Below are 17,515 nucleotides of genomic sequence, written 5' to 3' on the forward strand. Positions count from 1 at the left end.
GGGATGGAAGGGAGCACCAGAGAGTTGTGGGAGGAACAATTTCTGTGGAGCGGTGGGAGGGGGAGTTGTCTGGTGTCCTTTGGACGTGAAGGTTGGTGGGGTGGAAGGTGAGAAGGGGAACTCTACCCTTATTCTTGCCGGGAGACAAAGGGGTGAGGACAGAAATGCAAGGATAGAGGAGACTCTATTTAGAACCTGTCAGCTCTGGTGGAGGGGATGTCCTGGTGAAGGAAAAGGCACTGGTCCAAAGATGCAGCAGAGGCACAGAAGCTGGGAGAGTGGATTGGGATTGTCCTTGCCGGAGGCAGAGTTAGGAGTTTGTTTGGGATAGATGTGGGAGGCTGCCAGCTTTTTAATCACTAATGGAGAGAGAGAGAGCAGTGAGTGCTGTGTCAGAGATGGACCAGATGGAAGTGAAAGCGGGGCTACAAGAGTAGGAAGCAGCACTGATTGTAGTTATCTGTGTAGCAGAAAAGTGGTGAGGTAAGGGGGCCTGACTCATCGGTCTTCCGAGGCAGTCCCTAGTTCCAGAATGACTCACTTCTACTGTGGTTTTGTGGCTTCTGAGGGGGCTGATGAGGCCAAGTGTCTGAACTGCAGACTCTGTCACAGACTGTGTGCTCCCAATCCATGGTCGATACAATCCCGAATATTCCTCCACTTCAGGGGGCCAGAAATTCCCAGAGTTTGTCCACAGTAATCAGTGACTGACAGAACTGGGGATAGAGTAGGACTGAAGTTCTATGTATCTCACCTGGAGATGGACAGAGGTTGAGCCATCATCTGGACCTCTGATTTGGAGAAAGTAAGTGGAGTTGAAGAAGTTGTTAACTATGAGGTTGAGTTGAGCCAGGTGAGGGAGATCAGTGGTGGAGGGGGACTGGTTAGGCTTCTGTTCCAAGGGAGAAGCGGAGAGCCCTCAGACTGTCCTGGTGTGGGCTGGAGGTAGAGTGTCAGATGCACCTAGCACCAAGGAGGGGTGATCTCCCAAGGCAGAAGGTCCATGACTGTCTGGCAGGCAATGGCGTGATGTTCGATGCGGGGTTGTGGCCCAGAGGAAGGTATGAAGGGTTGTCGAGATCTGCATTCCGTCCCCGCAAGGTAGCAGTAAGTTCACCAGATCACAACGGCACGCCCCCTTGTCAGAGGTTGGAGGATGTTGGGGGTTGTCCTTGCTGAGCAGAGGGTTGCTGATGACTGGGTCTGGAGAAGGAGAGAAACTGGAAGGAGGGGTCTACTTGGAGTGGGAATTCTGGAGTCAGGAGAAACGGTCTGCAGTCTGGGCAAAGGAGAAGTGGGCGGGGAGATGCTAGGAGGAGCATTCAACAGCATGACAGGCTTGGAATGGGTGAAGAATTGGACAGAGGGTGGGATCCTGGTCCTTAGGCTGTGAGGAGTAGTGCCCCCCTGTAGGGGGCAGCTTCAGCTCCAGCCAGAAGCTGGTGGTTTAGACCCTTTGGTCCTGCATGATTTAGCAAGAGACGTCGGGGGAGGGATGGTGTGGAGGGAGTGCTGCTCGAGAGGTTGGGCAGGCTGGTTCTTTATTACTTAGAGTGTAGCAGACTGAGGGGTATTGGTTTATTATTGTCACTTGTACCGAGGTACAGTGAAAAACTTGTCTTGCATACCGATCAATTCATTACACAGTGCAGTTACATTGAGTTAGTACAGAGTGCATTGATGTAGTACAGGTAAAAACAATAACAGTACAGAGTAAAGTGTCACAGCTACAGAGAAAGTGCAGTGCAATAAGTGTAAAGTCACAACAAGATAGATTGTGAAGTCTTAGTCCATCTCATCGTATAAGGGAACCGTTCAATGGTCTTATCACAGTGGGGTAGAAGCTGTCCTTGAGCCTGGTGGTACGTGCCCTCAGGTTCCTGTATCTTCTACCCAAGAGAAGAGAGAATGTCCCGGGTGGGTGGGGTCTTTGATTATGCTGGCTGCTACACCAAGACAACAAGAGGTAAAGACAGAGTCCAAGGAGGGGTGGCTGGTGACCTTATAGGGGTGTATAAAATCACGAGGGGCATAGATAGGGTGAATACACGCAGTCTCTTTCCTAGGGTTGGGGAATCAAGAACAAAAGGGCACAGGTTTAAGGTGAGAGGGAAGAGATTTAATGGGAACTTGAAGAGCAACTTTTTCACCCAGAGAGTAGTGGGTATGTGGAATGAGCTGCCAGAGGAAGTGGTCGAGGCAGGTACATTAACATTTAAAAGCTACTTGGACAGGTACATGGATAGGACAGGTGTAGAGGGCAAATGGGACTAGCTTAGATGGGAATCTTGGTCGACATGGACAGGTTGGACTGAAGGGCCTGTTTCCATGCTGTGTGACTCTGTGAGAGGGACATTGTCCTAGGAGTGTGTGACAGGGCAGTGTAGCACGGTTTACTGTGTTCAGCCCATGCTGACCCTGCCCTGTGAGAGTGTGACTGAGCATTGAATGAATTCCTTGCTGGGTTAAGGACTGATTTGCTGTGGACGTCTGAGGGCTGATCCCAGCTCTGTTCCATTATTCCAGGGGTCACGTGAACATGACGATGCTCGGCGGGATGCAGGTGTCCAAGTTTGGGGATCTGGCCAATTGGATGATCCCGGTGAGTTCTCTCTCCTGGTGCTGGAGTCCACAGAGGTGGCTGTACTACAGAGGGTCAGAGCCCCTTTGAACGTGCTGCATTGGGGGCCTGTTGGAATGGCACCTGTTGGTGGGTTTGGAGTCTTGGGGCTGCAGCAGTGCAGGGGGCCAGTAGGCAGTGTGTGGAGCAGTTCCTGGGCTGTGGGAGCGGATGTGATGTGGTTTGCACTGGCTCCATTTTGTGTCAGTGTTTGGACAGGGCACGTGCAGTGGTGCCTCCTCACTGGTCTGGTACATCCACCATCGGTGTGGGAGGCTTTGGCAGTGCTGTGCTGGTGGGACTGATGGTTGTGAAGAAACGCCAGCTGGTATCTGAAGTACAGTCATCACAGGGTGAAGACCAAGCAACTGGGCCTCAACCTGACCCCATCATTCAGGTCTGTCATGTGGACAAGTACGGTGATGTACAGGTACAGTGAAAAACTCATTTGCAGCAGCATCACAGGCGCATAGGTACGGACAACACACAGAACATAAATTATACATATAATCAGATCATACAGCGTGAAGAGAAAGACTGTGCAAAAGTAGGACCTTGGTGCAAATCAAAACTAAGATACAATCGAAGACAAGTCCGTAGTAGTGCAAGAGGTGATCTGTAATAATCGTAATTGACTTATTATCACTTGCTTATATGATATGAAGTTTGTTGTTTTGTGGCAGCACTACAGTGCAGAGACAAAATTACTAAAAATTATAAGATTTATAGTAAGGAAAAAAAAATAATGAGGTTGGGTTCATGGGTCGTTCAGAAATCTGATGGGTCAGGTAGGGTTAAGGTTGTGCCGGTTGGTTCACGAACTTGATGGCTGTAGGGAAGTAGCTGTTCCTGACCCTGGCAGGAGAGGCAGGCAGAAAGGATGGGGTGTTCCACGGCGAGGTCGGGAAGTGAGGCTGCGTTAGTGGCAGGTGTTTGGGCTCTGCTCCACGTTAAGCGTATTGGATCTGGACAGATGCTGGAGTCTCAATATCCCACCAACTCTGGACCCGTGCTCTTAATCAGGCAAACATTAGTGACACGGAGACACAAACTGAGAAGAAATAGTACTTTGTCTGCAGACGCTGTAGTCTGGTGGGGAATTGGATGGGTCTGGTGGTTGGAACCGGTACAGACTGGGAGGGTGCCCAGTGGTTGGCTGGCCTGCAACCCAATTCACTTTCATCCTCCCACACGCTGGTGTGCAGGTGTCACCCTGTGAGAGCCAGGGACACACCCAGTCGGTGTGCACCCATCTGCCCAGTGGAGGTGGCCCTTGGCTGTGACTGTTCTATAATGCGTCAGCCATTAACAAACAGTGCTGTGGCTGGCCGACATTCTCTCCCGTTGGCAGGCACAACGCCTGCAGCTGACAGTCACACTGCTGGCATGTGATGTTGGCAGGCTTTCCGAGCTATTGTGTTTAAAGTACTTTCCATGGGATAAATTTATTTTTAATTGTCACACTCCTGCATCTCCGGAGGAATTTTTAATCCTTCACCGCCCAGAGGGAAGGTGACCTTCCAATCCCCACGCCCCCTGCCCCCCCCCCCCCCCCCACCAACCCCTCTCTGTGGGGTGGGGGAGGGCAACTGGATGTCTGCAGAAGGCAGATCGGTCACAGTGGAATCAGTCGGGCAGCACAGAATCAGGCCCTTTGGCCCACCCAGTCTGTGCTGACCATCCAGCACCATTTACACTGATCCCATTTTATTCTTCCCACGTGCCCAGCAACTCCCCCCTCCCTCCAGATCCTACCCCACACCCACACACTAGCGGCAATCTACAGTGACCAGTTAACCCACTGACCCACATGGGATGAGGGAGGAGACCGGAGCACGTGGGGAAAGCCCACCCAGTCACGGAGAACGTGCAAACTCCACACAGACAGCGCCAGAGATTGGGATTGAACCCGGGTCTCTGGAGCTATGACACAGCAGCACTACCAGCTGCACCACGTGCCGCCATCAAACCGGTGTGTTTGTCCCGTGGATCACCTGTAACGCGATCGCTTTCTGTTGCAGGGGAAGATGGTGAAGGGGATGGGCGGAGCCATGGACCTGGTGGCCAGTGCTGACACCAAGGTGGTGGTGACCATGGAGCACACTGCAAAGGTGAGGGTATGGTGTGTCAGAGGGCAGTACGGGCAGCTAACCCACGTCCCACAGTGCTACCTCCAGGGCTGTTGAAGGAGCTGACTGAGGCAGCTTGGCGACCTCTGGCCAGCTTGGTGTTCATTCCTTGGTATTACTGAGCCCATTGGGTCTTCCATCTCGCTGACCCTGATGTCCCTAGTCTGTAGTCGCATTCTCCTGTGGAACCTCTCATTGGCCAGTGCTTCCAGTGTCATGGGATACGTACCAGGGATACTCGAGGGAGCTGGCCATCCAGGGTTCTGTCGGCAGAGAGTGCCCACTGCTGAATCCTCTCTGCAGAGTCTGACATTACATCAGACGGAGAAGGCGAGTGGAGTCATAGAGCTGTACAGCACAGGTGGCCCTTCTGCCCATCGCACCCACGCTGACCATCTCCATCAATCCCATTTGTCCACATTGGGACCGTATCCTTCTCTGCCTTGTCTATTTAAGTGCCTGTCTAAATGCTGCTTAAGTACAGTATCTGATTACACCACCTCCTGTGGCAGAATGTTCCAGATATCAACCACTGTGTATTTAGAAAAAAACTTAACTTTCCCACCAAATCCCCTTTTAAAACTCCTTCCCGTCACCTTAACCCCATGCCCTCTTGTTTTTGATACCCCCACCATGAGGAGGTTCTAGCTATCCACCACATCACGTCACCCATCAGCTTCCTTCTCTCCATAACTGAAGTCCTCCAATCCAGGCAACTTCTTGGTGAATCTCCCCTGCACTCTCTCCAGCACAAGCACAACCTTCCTGTAGTATGATGACCAGAACTGCTCCAAGTGTGGTCAAACCAGTGTTTTATAGATATGCCACATGACCTCCCAGCCCCCAACCTATGAAGGTAAATATACTGTATGCTGCCTTCAACATCACAGCTACCTGTGTTGGCACTTTGACAAAGTCCCTCTGTTCATCACCATTCCTCAGTGCCCTACCATTTATTGAGGAAGATGACTAATGCTGACAACACTTTTCTGATGATTGAGAGGAGACTGACTGGGGGGTAGTTAACCAGATTGGATCTGTGAACAGGACTTACCTGAGCAATGTTCTCCACCGTCGGGGAGATGCCAGTGCTGTAACCGTACCGGGACAGCTTGGCTGGAGACAACTCATTCTGGAGCTCAGTACCACAGCCGGGACACCGTCTTGTGTCACACCCTTTGCTGTGTCCACTGATCGCACACAACTTCCTGCTACCAGGCAGAGTGACTGGGATTGTCTGGGGACTGGTGTCTATGACAGCAGGGATCTGGGGACTGGTGTCTGTGACGGTGGGGGTCTGGGGAGGAACCAGGATGGATCATCCACCCACCACTTCTGTCTGGACACGGTGTGAATGTTTCCCAGCTCCCAGACTGGGCCCCACCATCAGTGAGGTTGGGAAGTCAGGGATGTTGCGGGAGCATCCTCAGCCTGTTATCTGTTAAATTGTCTACCCCTCCCCCCTATATCCAAATGTGGTGGGGCTGCAGAGCTTCGATCTGATCCAGTGGGTGTGGGATCATTCAGCTCTGTCTCCCGCACCCTGTCCTTACTGTTTACTACAAATGCAGTCCTGTGCTACAGCTTCACAAGGAGGGCACCTCATCATTTTCAGGCATGTCTGGTGCTGATCTCTCGTGCCACACCTAGCAGTTACAGACTGCAGTACCCTGCTGTACATGCTGCCACACGGATGCCCAGGTTTGAGCTGCCAGAACTGTTGAGAGTTTATCCAACTTCTGTAGAGCTGAGCGATGGAGGGTGTCCTCAGTGTGAAGACGGGACTGTGTCTCCACTAGGAATGTGTGGTGGTCACTTGTACCAGATGCATCTGCCATGGGTCAACCAGGGAAGGTTTATTCACTCAGCCCTTGCCACAGACCCAGGCTGGCTGCTCTGTCCTTCAGGGCTCAGCCAGCTCAGTCTTTAGTGGAGCTGCAAAGCCATTGGTGATGGACAGGATATCTGCTGTTAAATAGGATTTCCTGCTACTGCCAACTAACACCATGGTCGGTCCCGCAGGGTGGAGCTCACAAGATCCTGGAGAAGTGTACGTTACCCCTCACTGGGAAACGCTGTGTCAACCGCATCATCACTGAGAAGGTAAGGCTCTGCAAATCTACCAAACACCACTGGGGATGTGGGCAGCAGTATTTCCTGCCCTGGAGGAGGTGAGTGTGAGCTGCGGGCTGGAACTGCTGTGCTCCTTCTGGTGAAGGTGCTCCCCTAGTGCTGCTCCAGGGTTCAGACCCAGTGACGATGAGGGACTGGTGATATATTTCCCAAGTCTGGGTGGTGTGGGACTTGTAGAGAATAGAACAGTACAGCACAGGGACGGGCCCTTCAGCCCATGATATCCGTACCAACCATGATGCCTGCACCTGGTCTCTATGCCTCCATTCCCTGCCTCTTCATATATCTGTGTAAATGCCTATTAAATGTTGCTATTGTATCTGCTTCTGCCATCTCCCCTGGCAGCACGTTCCAGGAACTTACCACTGTGTGTTTTTAGGAAAAAAGCAAAAATACTTCACTCTTATATCTTCTTTAAACTTTCCCCCTCTCACCTTCGACCTGTGCCCTCCAGTATTTGAGATTTCCACCCTGGAATAAAGACACCCACTGTCCACCCTATCTACACCTCTCATAACTTGAGATACTGCTATGGAGGGAACCTGTAGTGGTGTGTTCCCCTACTCCTTTGTCCTTGTCCTCCTTGCTGGGAGACTGGGTTGGAGGTGTAATGTGTCATTACAAACCAGAAGACTCTGGTGTTAACTCTGGGGGGGGGGGGGGGGGAGCTGAGAAGCACCTTCCCTACAACTGAACTCCCAACCAGTGGCATTGTTTAGAAACCAGGTTGGTGGGAGACCTACCAGGGCTTTAGGTTTGCCTGGTTCAGCAAAAGTAAACTCTGATCTCCCTTCACTGACAGGAAATGAAGTGCACCAGGAATGCCGGCAATGTGCGCAGTGTTCTCTGGTGTTGTGTGGGGATGGGGGAGGATGGAGGAGAGAGGAAAGTCTGGGAGAAATATTTGGAATAAACAATCAAACAAGAACTGAGTGACAAAGGCTGAGGAAGTAAATTGGTTTATTATTGTCACATGTACCAAGGTACAGTGAAAAACTTTGTTTTGCATGCTGTCCGTACAGATCATTTCATCACATCAGTACATCGAGGCAGTACAAGGGAAAACAATACAGAATGGAGAATAAAGTGTTACAGTTACAGAGAAAGTGCAGTCCAGGCAGACAATAAGGTGCAAAGTCATGATGAGGTTGTGAGGACAAGAGTCCATCTTATGGTACTAGAGGACCGTTCAGTAGTCTTGTAACAGCAGGATAGAAGCTGTCCTTGAGCCTGGTGGTGCGTGCTTTCACGTTTTTACATCTTCTGCCTGATGGGAGAGGGGAGAAGAGAGAATGTCAACATGGTATATAAATAAGAGAGTGGCTATATGAGCGTGAGGGGCTTCAGCAGTGAACATCCACTGGGGAGGGGTTTACTGAGAGGGAGGGGGCATGCTTCGGTGGCAGAGGGACGGGATACTGGGATTTGCAGTGGTGTGTGCCTGAGTAGTGGGTTGTTTGTATTTTGGCCCTCGTTGCTGTGTGGTTCAACAGGTGATGGGGTAGGAGTTACCACCCCCTCCTCTGCCCTCACCCGCTTGTTATTGTAGCGTTACAGGGAGAAGCTGGGCCACTGTCCCTTTAAGAGCTGCAGTAGTGGGGTGGCGTGGCAGGTCTGCAGTGATGGGTAAAACAATTTGGCAGCCGGAGTGTCAGTGTGACATTGCCTGCTGTGACAGGGTTACAGCTGGGGATCTCTGCTTACGGCAGTTTGGGGCTGCAGACAGGATTCCAATTACCTCTGCCTGCAAAGTCTTGTAGTTTGTCATTGATTTCTATTCATCTGTCTCTTCACTCGTCCCTCGACCTTCCTTCCAGCTCGTGACTCTGTCTGCCTGTCTCCCGCTGCCCCTCCCCTGCTCTTTGCCTGTGGGTCACCCTCTGATGTTCACATGTTCTCTTCTGTCTGTGATCTCTCTGCCCGGGCTGTGCTCCCTCTCCCCCTCTCTGGCACGGTGTTTACTTCTCGACTTCAGACAGCGACTGATAAATCGTACCACCAATGCTGCCAGCTTCATGATTAGAAACACATGAAAACAAGGCAAACAGCTCTGGAATCATTGCAGCCCCGCACTTCACCTCTCCAATGTAGCTGATGCTAATTTTCATGCCCCATTCATTTTCACACACTACTTCCTTCACTGGATGCCAGCCATGCTGTACCCACCCTGGGAGGGGCTGTGTGAGAGGGAGAGGCTTCTGAAGTAGTGATTGTCCCAGGGATTGAGTGCAGGCTTCAATGGCAGAGGGACAATCAGAGAGAGGGGGGGGAGGTTTCTGGGCATAACTGTACTTCCAGCAGCGTGACACTCAGTCACCCATGATCCTGGCCAGCGGGGCTGGGTTCGGCTTTCTGTGGTGTGCATGCCCCGCCCAGCCCTTGGCTCGTACTCTTTAATCCAGGCAGCATCCTGGTGATCTGTGTTTGAGTTGTGGGTGGTATCCTGGGAGGTCACAGCTGCCAGCAGTTCTGTGATTGTGCAAATTCGGTTTAAATGTTGCAGGCGGTCTTCGACGTTTCCAAGGACAAGGGATTGACGCTGATTGAAATGTTTGAAGGTGTGACTGTGGAAGAGATCCAGAAGTGCACTGGGTGTGATTTCAGTGTGAGTATCGATGACTGAGGCTGTGCTCCTTGGGGCTGCCTCCAGCCCTTTCCCTGGGAGTGGAAATGTGGTGTTTGGTGAGCAGGACCTCCCCCTGCACTGGGAAACATTACCCCACTGACATCTCTGCTCTCCTCCCCCAGGAATGGGGCAGGGAAGGGCAGGGTGTGCAGAAATGATGAGGGGGGAGGTGGGATGGTGAGGGGTGGGTAGGTGAGTCAGAGTAATACAGCATTGAAACAGACCCTTCCAACCAATTGGTCCGTGCTGACTAAGATGCCCATCGAAGCTAGTCCCACGCCTGCATTTGGCCCACGTCCCGCTAAACCTTTCTGTTGTTGGGGTAGGAATCGAGAGATTAATAACGAGTAAAATAGGGTGTAGCTTGTGCTGATGTAACAGGGAACAACTGATCAGGTTCAACAGTAGAGAGAGATGGGATGTCGCTCTAACTGCACCAAGGTACAGAAGCTTGATGATTATGGTACAACATGTCACTACTGTTGTGGCTGAAACTTAGTTAAGAGCAAACTTAAGTTAGATGTGGATAATTAAGTGTCATATTCTGTAACAAAAACCCAGTTTTACTGTAATTAAGTCTGTGCAATGACTAAATCTGAGAAATGTAACAATCAAAACTTGGTTAATTAAGTTTTCTGTGTAATCACACATGCAGAGAGGTGGATAAGGATGTCACAAAACCTTGAGCCACTCAGAATGACGGATGGATTCGCCACTATAGGATATTTTCCAGTGGCATTTTTGCTCAAGGAGGTATCATCGATTGTCAGCCAGTAGGACCCGTCTGACATGTCCCAGCCAGGAGACTGGATCACTCCTTGTTTCTGTAGTCTGTCTCTATCTTTACCACTGCATCTTCGGCTCCAGGTTTGATGGGGCGCTGCCCACAAGGCAGGTGTGATTAAACCCGCCATCCAGATGGACAAGGCCACAGTCCTGTTTGTGAGTGGCCCAAACCCCAGGGTACGTTTTGACAATAATACCCCATGTTCCCATTACTGGGTGTTAAGGCTTGTGGTGTACATAACTTATCCCCATCCCCCTTCCACCACCAAGGGCAAGTCCTCGTTCCCCATGATTTCCCCTTTCTACCTGCCTTATTCCAGTAGATCTGCCCCTAAGATGGTGCTTTCGTGATTGTCATAAACCCATACACGTACAGTAGTGCTCGCCTCTTCAATCTGTATCAGGACAGGCTGGCTTAATTGAGCAATGATAGATCCTCCCCATCACCGGTGTAAGTTTTACTTGTAATGGGTAAGTCAAGATTCTTCATCCATATTGAGCCCCAGTGCCTACCAACACAGTGCACTGCCGGCCCCCCGACAGTGCACTGACAGACGTTCTGGGGTCCCACCCTTCCCGCCAAGGGCTGATACTTGTTACTTCGTCAGGAGCTGTTTCAGCTCCTCCATGGAGATCTGGAAGACCAGATCCACCAGAGGGGTGGTCCCCGGCTCGCTGGGTCTGCGGTGCCTGTCACACCTTCCCTCCGCCATTGGACCAGCAATTGTCCCAACTGTGTCCTGTCTTCCACAATTGCTGCACTTAATTCAGCCTTTTCCCCTATTCTTACAGTCCCAGGCCACATGCCCCTTCCTCCTGCACCTGAAATGTTCCACATTACCTCCTGTCCTGCCTCACAGCTGCCACTGGGGCTGCACATTCCCCTGTTTTTTGCCCCTCTCTGCCTCTGCTTCCATTGCCCAGTGAAGAATTCAGTTAAATGTGTGACCCACAGGAAATCTCATCCTTAACTGCCCCATTAAAGTGCCCCAGTTGGTCCTCTGGGGATGTTTTTCTCCCTTTAAGCCAAGCCTTGCATTGGATGTGGTTGGGCAGCGTGGACCAGACCTGCCTGGGCAGTTTAGCCTTTGAAAGGAAGTGTATATCATTGAATCAGATGATGAGCCTCCTTTAATTCCTCAACCTTTTGCCAAAAAATCACATTATCATCATTATGTTTAACAGCAGGTCATTCATTTAGCGACATCTGTGCCTCTGTCACTGTAAACGGTGTTTCCACCCCGGTTTCTGTGGACTTGTTCTCTTCAGAGGGCTGCTGCCTTGTTACTGGGTGGAGGTGATGAACTTTTACTGTGAGTTCCAGACTCTCAAGCTGCAGCAGCCAGATCGTTCCACCCTACGTTGTTTTCTGTGGGTGTGCTTGAAATTGTGCAGCTCCTCATTCACCCTGGTGTCAGGGTGTTCTGAACTTGTTTGGCTGTCGCTGCTCTCTGGTGGTTGCACATTGAAGCTGTTACTGCTACCACAGCATTTACTCTTTCTTGTCTCTTCCACCAAGCAATTTGCTCAGGGACTGTCCCACCTGGATTGTAACCCTCCTTAACCAATTTCTGTATCAACTGTGCTGCGCTACCGTCTGTGTAAGGGATCCTTCTGGTCCCCTTGCTACTTCACCCGTCTCCTCCAGCTTTTTCTCCACTGCGGCCATACCATATTGTGTCTGCAGTTCCTGCTCCCCAAGCCTGTGTCTCAAAATAAAGTCAGTTTATCAATCTATTTCCACCTGGACCCTGTTTGCCGGCTACCCAGACACCCCAATCCCTTGTTTCTCCAACACTGAACCCCTTGCACGCATTGGTCTGTTTTTACCACAACTTATGGTCACCAACTAGGAGGTTATCCCCTAACCTAACGGTGGTGTTTTAAATGTACTCACCCACCCAACCAGGAACCTTAGTCACTTGTGATCCAGTGGGGTATCCTGCCAACAACGCCAAATTGTAGAAGCAAACAAACAAAGGCAACAGGGAGTTGATGTCCAAACAACAAGCGATTTACTGAAAACTGGTGCGGACCAGGAAACCAGAGAGAGCTGATCTACCTGAACACTATTTTGGGACAGCCTTGTACACCTCTCTGCATATGTGATTACACAGAAAACTTGTTTTGATTGTTACATTTCTCCAATTGCGTCATTACACAGACTTAATTACAGTAAAGCTGGATTTTCGTTGCAGAATAGAATACTTAATTATGCATAAGTCTAATTTAGTTAACAGCAAACCTAAGTTTGGGCCACAACAATAGTGGCATGCTATAACATAATCATCAATCCTCTGTACCTTGGTGCAGTTACAGTGATGTCCTATCGCTTGCTATCGTTGAACCTTATCAGTGGTTCCCTGATACCACATCAGCACAAGCTACATCCTATTTCACTAGATATTAACCCCCTCTATTCCTACCCCTACAACAACCTTTCCTGTCTATGTACCTGTCTAAATGTCTTTTAAATGTTGTTAATGTACCTGCCTCAGCCATTTCTGCTGGCAGCTCGTTTCTATATATGTACCACCCTCGGTGAAAATGTTGCCCTTCAGGTCCCCATTAAATCTCTCCCCTCTCACCTTAACCTATGCCCTCGAGTTCTTGATACCCCAACCCTGGGAAAGATACTGTGTGTGCGTATTCACCCTGTCTATACCCCCCATTACCTTATACACCTCTATAAGGTCAACCCTCAGTGAGGGGGTTGTTGGGGTGGACAGCTCTGATTATGATGGGATCAGAGATACAGTACAGAGACAGGCCATTCGGCCCACTGAGTCCGTGCCAACCATCACCCACCCATTTACACCAGTCCTATTCTCCCCACATTCCTGTCACCTACCTCCCAGGCTCTACCCCTCACACACACTGGGGACAATGTACAGCGGCCAATTAACCCATCAACCCGCGCATCTTTGGGATGTGGGAGGAAACTGGGGCACCTGGGGAAAATTTCTCCTGCTCTCAGCCCAAAGAGGGGGGATGTGGATGGGGGCGGGGGGGGGCAACCTTGTGGTTGTGTGTGGCAGTAACAAGGGGTTGTCTCTCTCATGCAGGTCTCGCCAAACCTCCGGCCCATGGCCCAGGTCTGAGTGTGACGGGGTCCTGGCTGATGGGGACAAGGCTTCACGAGCTACAGTGAGCCAGGATCACTGGGAAACACCACCCAGCTACATGCGGGCTGATGGTTTTGATTTTAACAAGTAGTTTTTGAAATTAATGTTCGTCTCTTGACAGTGGATAATTGCAGCAGCCTCTGCTCACCAGGGGGGTCGATGCTGATGGGAGGGGAATTCCCATGGGCTGCTCTGTACCCTTGCTAGTGCAGAGCTGGTGAACCTGCCCTACAGAAGGGATATGATGGGGTAGTTAGCCTTTCCCCTTCCCAACTGGAACACCTCCTTCCCGTGGATCTTGCCTTGGCTCCAGGTGCTGTATTGCAGTAACCCCTGTGGCTCCTCCCTGCAGTGGGGCAGGCTCTCACTGTGAGGCTGGACGATGTCTCACAGCGGGGGCCAGGCCTGGTGGCACCGTGTCCTCACAATAACAGCCCAGGGCAGAACACAGGGTAGACTCCTCTCCATAAATCCGTCCATCCTGTACTCTGCACCAAGGCTCCACGGTGTTGGGAAGATTGTGCTTCCTGGCAAGGGAAGCAGGACATTCTAGAACTTCTCATCAGCTCCATCAGTGTGTGACAGAGGGACTGGTTGTGGGTGTTCGACAGGACGAGCTTCCGGTGTCCAGATATATTGTGGAGTTGGACTAACCCTGACCCGGGCCCTACAGTTACAGAGCAGCAGTTTAAAATTAACTGCTTAAAAGGGACAAAGCCCTTGATCCATGATGGGGGTGCCAAGTCCAGGTGCCAAATTCCTTTATACATCAGCTGCAGGGAGTTTCATGATAGCCGTTACCTTCCAGAGCAACAGCTGAAGCATTGTCAACAACACTAGCCCGAAGGCAGTTAACAGTCTTGTATTTAACAGTAGATTCCTCTGAGATTGTTGTGAGGTTCTGTTAACCGGTGGGACCCCAGGAACTGATGGCTTGGCCATCTGATGGTAAAATCAGTTTATTATCGTCACATGTACTGAGGTACAGTGGAAAAACTTGTCTTGCATGCCATTCATACAGATCAATTCATTACACAGTGCATTGAGGTAGTACAGGGTAAAACAGTAACAATACAGAGAGAGTGCAGGCAGACAATATGGTACAAGGTCATAACGAGGTTGGTTGTCCATCTTCTCGTACTGGGGGACCGTTCAATAGTCTTATAACAGCGGGATAGAGGCTGTCCTTGAGCCTGGTGGGATGTGCTTTCAGGCTTTTGTATCTTCTGCCTGATGGGAAAGGAGAGGAGAGAATGTCCCGGGTGGGTGGGGTCTTTGATTATGTTGGCTGCTTTACTGAGGCAGCGAGAAGTGTAGGCAGAGTCTATGGAGGGGAGGCTGGTTTTGGTGATGTGCTGAGCTGTGTCCACAACTCTCTGCAGTTTCTTGCGGTCAAGGGCAGAGCAGTTGCCGTACCAAGCATGAAGCATGCAAATAGAATGCTTCCTGTGGTGCATCGATAAACATTGGTGAGGGTCAAAGGTGACATACCAAATTTCTTTTTCCTCCTGAGGAAGTAGAGGTGCTGGTGAGCTTTCTTGGCTGTGGCATCTACGTGGTTGGACCAGGACAGGCTACTGGTGATGTTCACTCCTAGGAACTTGAAGCTGTCAACCCTCTTAACCTCCACAGCATTCATGTAAACTGGTGCATGTACACCGCCCCCCCTTCTAACATTGAGGGAAAGGTTGTTGTCATGACACCATGTCACTAAGCTCTCTATCTCCTTCCTGTACTCTGACTCATTGTTATTTGAGATATGGCCCACTATGGTAGTCTTATCTGAAAACCTGGAGATGGAGTCAGAGCAGAATCTGGCCACGCAGTCATGAGTATAGGGAGTAGAGTAGGGGGCTGGGGACACAGCCTTGTGGGGCATCAAGGCTGTGTCCTTGGAGAGAGCACAGCCCTGTCAGCCCCATCTTGTTTTATTGAATGGCTGGAAGGGGAGGATCCAGGTCAACAGAAGATAGTTCTGGGCATTTCTGAGCCCACTCTCCTGCTGTCTCCGTGTATGCACAGAAACGGCAGCAGTGCCTCCACAGCTGCCTGTATTTTGTACAAGAGGTCCTGGGACACCCTGTGAGAAATGATGAGAATTTGTCACGGGTTCTGTAGTCCGTTATCAGGCTGCTCACACTGGGGGGTTTCTGAAACTTTGATTTCTCAGTTCTGTTTGTGTTCTGTGAATGTGTGTGTAAGCATGGACACAGCAGGGGAAAGCAGCCATCAAATCAGGAGCTTAACCAAGCAGACAAACTGTGCCATTGAGTATTCTAGATGACCAGACACCAGTGTCAAATAGCTCTGTGACTATGTGAGTGTGTGCAAGCTCCCAGTGCATAAGTTGATTTCTGATGTATATTTTACACACTAGTGCTATCCTTTAAATTGAATTCCAACAAAAACCAATGGAAACCAACTCCTTGGCGTGACCACCCCCTGTGAGACTGAAGTTGTGTGAATGATCCTGTGTGCCCCACTCACCAGAAGCCAGTGCCACCTCAGATTCGTGTCTGTGTTGAGTGCACAGTGCCTGAGTGGGGGCTGTCTATCCACTTGCCTGTTATTCCTTTCTCTCATATAAATAAAAAGATTACTGTGAATTTCTTTTGGCTGCTAATTGAGTTTTATTAAAACTGGCACCAACCTATTAAACTAGCAAGCGATGTGACCACCTCTGCAGTCAGTCTTGACCCCTGTTACAATGCTGGGCTTCCCAGCAGTGGAAGGAACAACATCCAGGGGTCTGCCTTCTCGTACAGGTAAGGTTTTTATTTTATTGTCTGTAAATCCTTGGTCCTTGATTCAGTGTAGGCAGGATGGTAATTAGGGCAGTGCAATGCTCCTCATGTGGGAAGTCAGGGAACCTCAGTCTCCGATAGACTGGGTCAAGGAACTGGAGCTGGAGTTGGATGTACTCAGGACCACCCAGGTGGCTGAAAAACTCATTGATGAGACTTTTACTGAGGTGGTCACACCCGGGGTGCAGGCTTCATATAGATGGGTGACCGCCATGAGAAGTAAGGGGAGTAGGCAGTCAGTGCAGGGTTCCCCTGTGGCCATTCCCCTCAGCAATCCCTTTGGACACTGCTGGGGGGGGTGGCTGTGGAGGGGAATGACCTATTCGGGCACAGCAGCAGCAGCCAGGTCGGTGGCACTGTGGCGGGCTCTCAGCAGGGAAGGGTAAAGTCAGGCAGAACAATAATGGTAGCAGACTCGTTAGGGGGACAAACAGGAGATTCTGTGGCCACGAAAGGGACACCATGTTGGTGTGTTGCGACCTAGGTGCCAGGGTTGAGGATGTCTCACAGCAACTGCAGAACATTCTCAAAGGGAGGATGAGCAGCCAGAGGTTGTGGTGCATGTTGGCACCAATGACATGGGTAGAAAGGGGGAAGAGGTCCTGTGCAGTGAGTAGAGGGAGTTAGGAACGAGGCTGAAGAGCAGGACCTCCAAGGTAGTAATCTCTGGATTACTCCCGGTGCTATGTGCTAGTCAGGGCAGGAATAGGATGATAGATGACTGTGTGGCTGAGGAACTGATGCAGTGGACAGGGTTTCAGTTTCTTGGATCATTAGAACCTCTTCTGGGGCAGGGGTGACCTGTACAAGAGGGGCGGGTTGCACCTCAACTGGAGGGGAACCAATATCCTGGCCGGGTGGTTCGCTGGTGCTACTCGGGAGGGTTTAAACTAGTTTGGCAGGGGGATGGGAACCAGAGCACCAGGTCAGAAAGTGGAGGGATTGAGAGGGAGTTTGATATCAGGGCCAGTAAAAGCAGGCAGGAGCAAAGTAACAGACACGATGGGATGGACGGGTTGAAGTGTGTATTTGAATGCTGGGAGTGTTATGGGTCAGGGTGATGAACTTAGAGCATGGACCAGTAATTGGAATTATGATGTTGTGGCCATTAGAGACTTGGTTGAGAGAGGGACAAGAATGGGTGCTTAATGTTCCGGGGTTTTGATGTTTTGGTAAAGGTGGTTGGGGGGTGGGGGTGGGGGAAGTTTCACTATTAATCAGAGACAATATCACAGCTGCACTCAGAGGGGACATAATGGAGGGCTCGTCCACTGAGTCTATATGGGTAGAAC

The 17,515-nt window shown here is 50.6% G+C and overlaps 1 protein-coding gene across 2 annotated transcripts in view; it reads left to right on the plus strand.

Annotated features, from left to right (window-relative positions):
• Positions 1 to 16,025, plus strand: part of oxct1a (3-oxoacid CoA transferase 1a) — a 45,306-nt gene extending 29,281 nt beyond the window's left edge. For both annotated transcript variants that reach the window (XM_052020489.1, XM_052020488.1), the window contains exons 13-17: positions 2,527 to 2,602; positions 4,642 to 4,731; positions 6,772 to 6,852; positions 9,386 to 9,487; positions 13,360 to 16,025. In XM_052020489.1, coding sequence (XP_051876449.1) covers positions 2,527 to 2,602; positions 4,642 to 4,731; positions 6,772 to 6,852; positions 9,386 to 9,487; positions 13,360 to 13,395 — 385 coding nt within the window. In that variant the 3' untranslated portion in view covers positions 13,396 to 16,025. The remainder of the gene's footprint in view (positions 1 to 2,526; positions 2,603 to 4,641; positions 4,732 to 6,771; positions 6,853 to 9,385; positions 9,488 to 13,359) is intronic.
• Positions 16,026 to 17,515: the final 1,490 nt, after the last annotated feature.

The sequence above is a fragment of the Pristis pectinata genome, chromosome 7 (genome assembly GCF_009764475.1).
Source record: "Pristis pectinata isolate sPriPec2 chromosome 7, sPriPec2.1.pri, whole genome shotgun sequence".
Taxonomy (NCBI): domain Eukaryota; kingdom Metazoa; phylum Chordata; class Chondrichthyes; order Rhinopristiformes; family Pristidae; genus Pristis; species Pristis pectinata.